General features: G+C 36.1%; 1 protein-coding gene across 1 annotated transcript in view; it reads left to right on the top strand.

Moving 5' to 3' along the window:
- Positions 1-4193, top strand: part of ARMC2 (armadillo repeat containing 2) — a 113564-nt gene that overhangs the window by 69415 nt on the left and 39956 nt on the right. Inside the window, exon 11 of the mRNA XM_008577254.1 lies at positions 815-960. Within this exon, the coding sequence (XP_008575476.1) occupies positions 815-960 (146 nt within the window). The remainder of the gene's footprint in view (positions 1-814; positions 961-4193) is intronic.

Below are 4193 nucleotides of genomic sequence, written 5' to 3'. Positions count from 1 at the left end.
TTTGCACGATGCTTTACAGTGTACCAAAACATGGCTACTTGTTTTCCATTTGATACACACAACCACCCTGAGAAGAGAGGAGGGACTGTAACCCCCTTTTCACGGATGAGGAAATAGGGAAGTTGAAGAGTGAGTGACTGCCCCCTGTCACATACCTAGGAACAGGTTTGGGACTTGAGTCCCCATCATTTGACTCTAAGGCCAGTGTTCTCTCTTCTTGTGCATTTTGGGTGTGAAGTCCCACAAGAAGGGTGGGGAGACACGACTTTGAGCTTCCTTAGGTAGGCACTGGCAATGCCATTCATGTCTCTTATCTTATTGAATCCTCACAACTCTGGGGCAGTTATCACCACCCAACCTTTACTCACACGAAAAGTGTGCCCTGGGAGGCTAAATGATAACTGAGTGGTGGGGCTGGGATTTGGAACTGATGTGGTTATCGCAGGGTTAACTGAAGATCTTAAGACTTTTAATAAAACCAGATGATGATTTGTTTAACCCTGGGTTTTGGTATACCATTGCTTATTAGTATTAATATTCCACTCTTTACCTTTGAATCAAACTAGGAGTTTTTTTTTTTTTTTGGTTTGTTTTCATTTCTTGCTACTTGTGTGTAGGCACATCTTATCTGGTGGGAGATGGATAAATGACTTGATGTAGCAACTGAAGGGGCCGGCCCGTGGCTCACTCGGGAGAGTGCGGTGCTGATGTAGCGACTGATATGATGACGTTTATGGGATGAATTGTACCATGCTGTTTAGCATGGCTATATTTTCCAGTTTTAAAAAATGGCACAAACGTGCTTTTATCCTAGATGACTGCTATATTGAGAAACTTGGTTGATTCGCCACTAGCAAGAAGTAAGTTCCTGAACATCGATGCCCTTCCCCAGCTCTGCACAGTGATGGAACAGTATGTGGGTGACAAGGACGTCTGTACGAATATTGCCAGAATATTCAGGTAGGTAGGCTAAGAAAATAAAGTAGCCTTACAAAAATGCTAACGCTCAGATTTTGGGTTATCTTTAAAATTTATGTGTGTGACTGGCAAGGAATCCTTTTTTTTTTTTTTTTTTGCTTTTTACTTCATCTAGGAAAAAAGGTAAATCTAGTGGCCCAAGTTTAGAATATATAATTTAAACAAATGCCTCCATTTCCTATGTGATTCTAAACTCATTAATTGTAAGTCACTTCAGGTCTTTGGTGAGCTGTGAACTATCCTACTGTTTTTGTTTGTTTGTGTATTTTAAATTTGCTCTGAGCTTATTAGAGATAAAGAACTATACCAGCAGGCTGGTTAGCTCGCTTGGTTAGAGCATGGTGCTGATAATACCAAGGTCCAGAGTTTGATCCCTGTACCAGCCAGCTGCAAAAAACAAAACAAAAAATGCTATACAAAAAATCATGGCAAACTTTCTGGTATACTTGGAAACAATACTTATGAGTCATTTAAATTCAGGTTGCCTCAAAGTGAGATGTTGTTAAATTTGGGAACTGTCTTTATATTATGCATTTTTATTTCTTTCCTTGCTTCTCTTTGCCCATACTTGTACATAATGATCCTTCTCAAGAGACCTGGGTCTTTCTTGAACTATAATATTGTAGTTGTTTAAAGAAATACAAAATTCCTGAAGACTGAATTGGTAATCAAAGCCAGCATGAGGATGTGATCCAGATTTGATCTTTTAGCGCTGCACTTTCCTGAGCTTTGTTCTGGATACTTCAATACTCCCATTTTGAAGCATTGTAAAATCACAAAGAATTCATTTGTGCGTATGGTAGCATATAGAGGTCCAATTTAAATTTTTTTTCCACGTGGATAATCAATTGTTCCGATACCTTTTATTGAATACCCATCGTTTTCTCACCGATTTTGCCAGTCACACACAAGTTTCCATACTTAAGGTCTGTTTCTGGGCATTCTATTTAGTCCATACTCAGACCACTCCCACACTGTTTTTACTATTATAGATTTCATTTAAGCCTTGCTCTAATATTGAATGAATCCCTCACTTTTTCCCTCTTTTAAGATCCAGACTCTTGTTCTTTTCTCTTCCTTGTGAATTGGGGAATCAGCTAAGATCCATGGTAGGAACTTTGGGATTTTTAATGGAACATACTGAGTATGTAGAATAATTGGGTGGGGATGGGGAGAATTGACATCTTTATGATATTTGAGTCTTTCATCCATAAACATTTATAACATCTTCTTTTATGTCCTTCAATAAAATTTTATAATTTTTTCTCTAAAGATTTTGCACATCTTTTGCTAGGTTTATTCCTAGGTCCTTCATGGCTTTTGCTGCAATTATGAATGTGATAATAAAAAAATTATTTTCTTATAGGTTGTTGCTGTTGTATATGAATAGTATTGATGTTTGCTTATTAATCTTGTACACAGGAATCTTAATAAACATTAGGTCCAAGTGTTTGTCTATAGATTCTCTTGGATTTTCTGTACAAATTGCTTGCAAATAAGAATAATTTTTTGGCTTTTTTTTCCCTCCAATCATTGCAACCTTTCCCCCGATCCTACATCCTCTTTATCGCATTACTTAGGAGTACAGTTCAACATTGTGAAAGTGTTGGGTCTGCTGCCTTTCTTCTGACTTTAAAGAAAATATTTTTATGGTTTCATTAGTTGGAAAGAATATTTGTTGTAGGTTTTTTAGATACCCTTTAGAAGGTTAAGGAAGGGTTTTTTCTTACCTTCCTTAAATGGATGTTAATTTTTCTAATATGCTTGACATGAATCTATTTTGATTATATGAATTTTTCTTTTTTAATCCATTAGTATAGTAAATCACATTAATAGATTTTCTCATGTTGAGCCTTTATATACTAGTATTGCTGGGTTTGGTTAACTAATATTTTGTTTAGGATTTTCATCTGTGGTCATGAGTTAGATTGATCTATACTTTTCTTTTCTCATATTGTCCTTGTCAGGTTTTAGTGTTAAATTTATACCAGCCTCATAAAATAAGTTGGGGAATATTCTAACTTTTTCTCTTTTCTAAAAGATTTGTGAAAATTAAACTTATCTGTTTCTTGAGCTTGCTCAATAATTTTTTTAGCAAATACTTGTGTAATACTTTTTATATACCAGGCAATATTCTAAGTACTTTCCAAGTACTAATTAATTTAATCCTTATAACAACTTTTTAAGATACAGACTATGATTGTTATCTTCATTTTACATATGAGGAAACCGAAGCGTAGAGAAGTTTAGTAGTTTCCCCAAGATCACACAGGTAGTGAGTCATAGAGCTGCAATTCAAACCAGGTAGTCTGGCTCTAGAATTCATACTTTTAACCACTGTATTACACTGCCTCTTTATTGATTTTTTTTTTAATAAGATGACCAGTAAGGGGATCTTAACCCTTGACTTGGTGTTGTCAGCACCACGCTCTCCCAAGTGAGCTAACCGGCCATCCCTATATGGGATCCGAACGCATGGCCTTGGTGTTATCAGCACCGCACTCTCCCGAGTGAGCCACGGGCCGGCCCTTTATTGATTTTTAATGTGCAAATTAAAATTGCATTTAACATTGATTTTTCCCCTAATTTTGATTATTTATGATGCCTCTCATTATATCTTAATCAGTCTTGCCAAAGGTTTGCCAATTTTATTAGTTTTTGCAAAGAACCAACAAATTTATTGATCCAGTTTATTGTATGTTTGTTTCCTATCTTATTCCCTCTGCTCTTATCCTTATTAATCCCTTTTTTCTTCTCTTTATGGATATATTTTTCTCCTGTTATAGTTAGAAACTCAACTTCCTTCTTTTCGGCCTTAAGGCTATCAATTTCCCTTAATACTGCTTTAGCTGCCTCCTACAAATTTTGATTTGTAGTACTTTTGTTATTATTCAGATCTAAGTATGTTTTTGATTTTCATGTTTCTTTGACCCATAAATGTTTTTAAATTTCCAATAGTATAGGTTTTTAAAAATATGTCTTTAGGGGCCGGCCCGTGGCTCACTCAGTAGAGTGCGGTGCTGATAACACCAAGGCCCCGGGTTCGGATCCCATATAGGGATGGCCGGTTTGCTCACTGGCTGAGCGTGGTGCTGACAACACCAAGTCAAGGGTTAAGATCCCCTTACCGGTCATCTTATAAAAAAAAAAAAAAAAAAAAAAAAATATGTCTTTAAAAATGTTTCTAACTTAATTGCATTTTGACAAGAAAATGG

The sequence above is a fragment of the Galeopterus variegatus genome, unplaced genomic scaffold (assembly GCF_000696425.1).
Source record: "Galeopterus variegatus unplaced genomic scaffold, G_variegatus-3.0.2 Scaffold1469, whole genome shotgun sequence".
In the NCBI taxonomy this organism is placed as follows: domain Eukaryota; kingdom Metazoa; phylum Chordata; class Mammalia; order Dermoptera; family Cynocephalidae; genus Galeopterus; species Galeopterus variegatus.
This window is presented reverse-complemented; position numbering and strand designations above follow the sequence as displayed.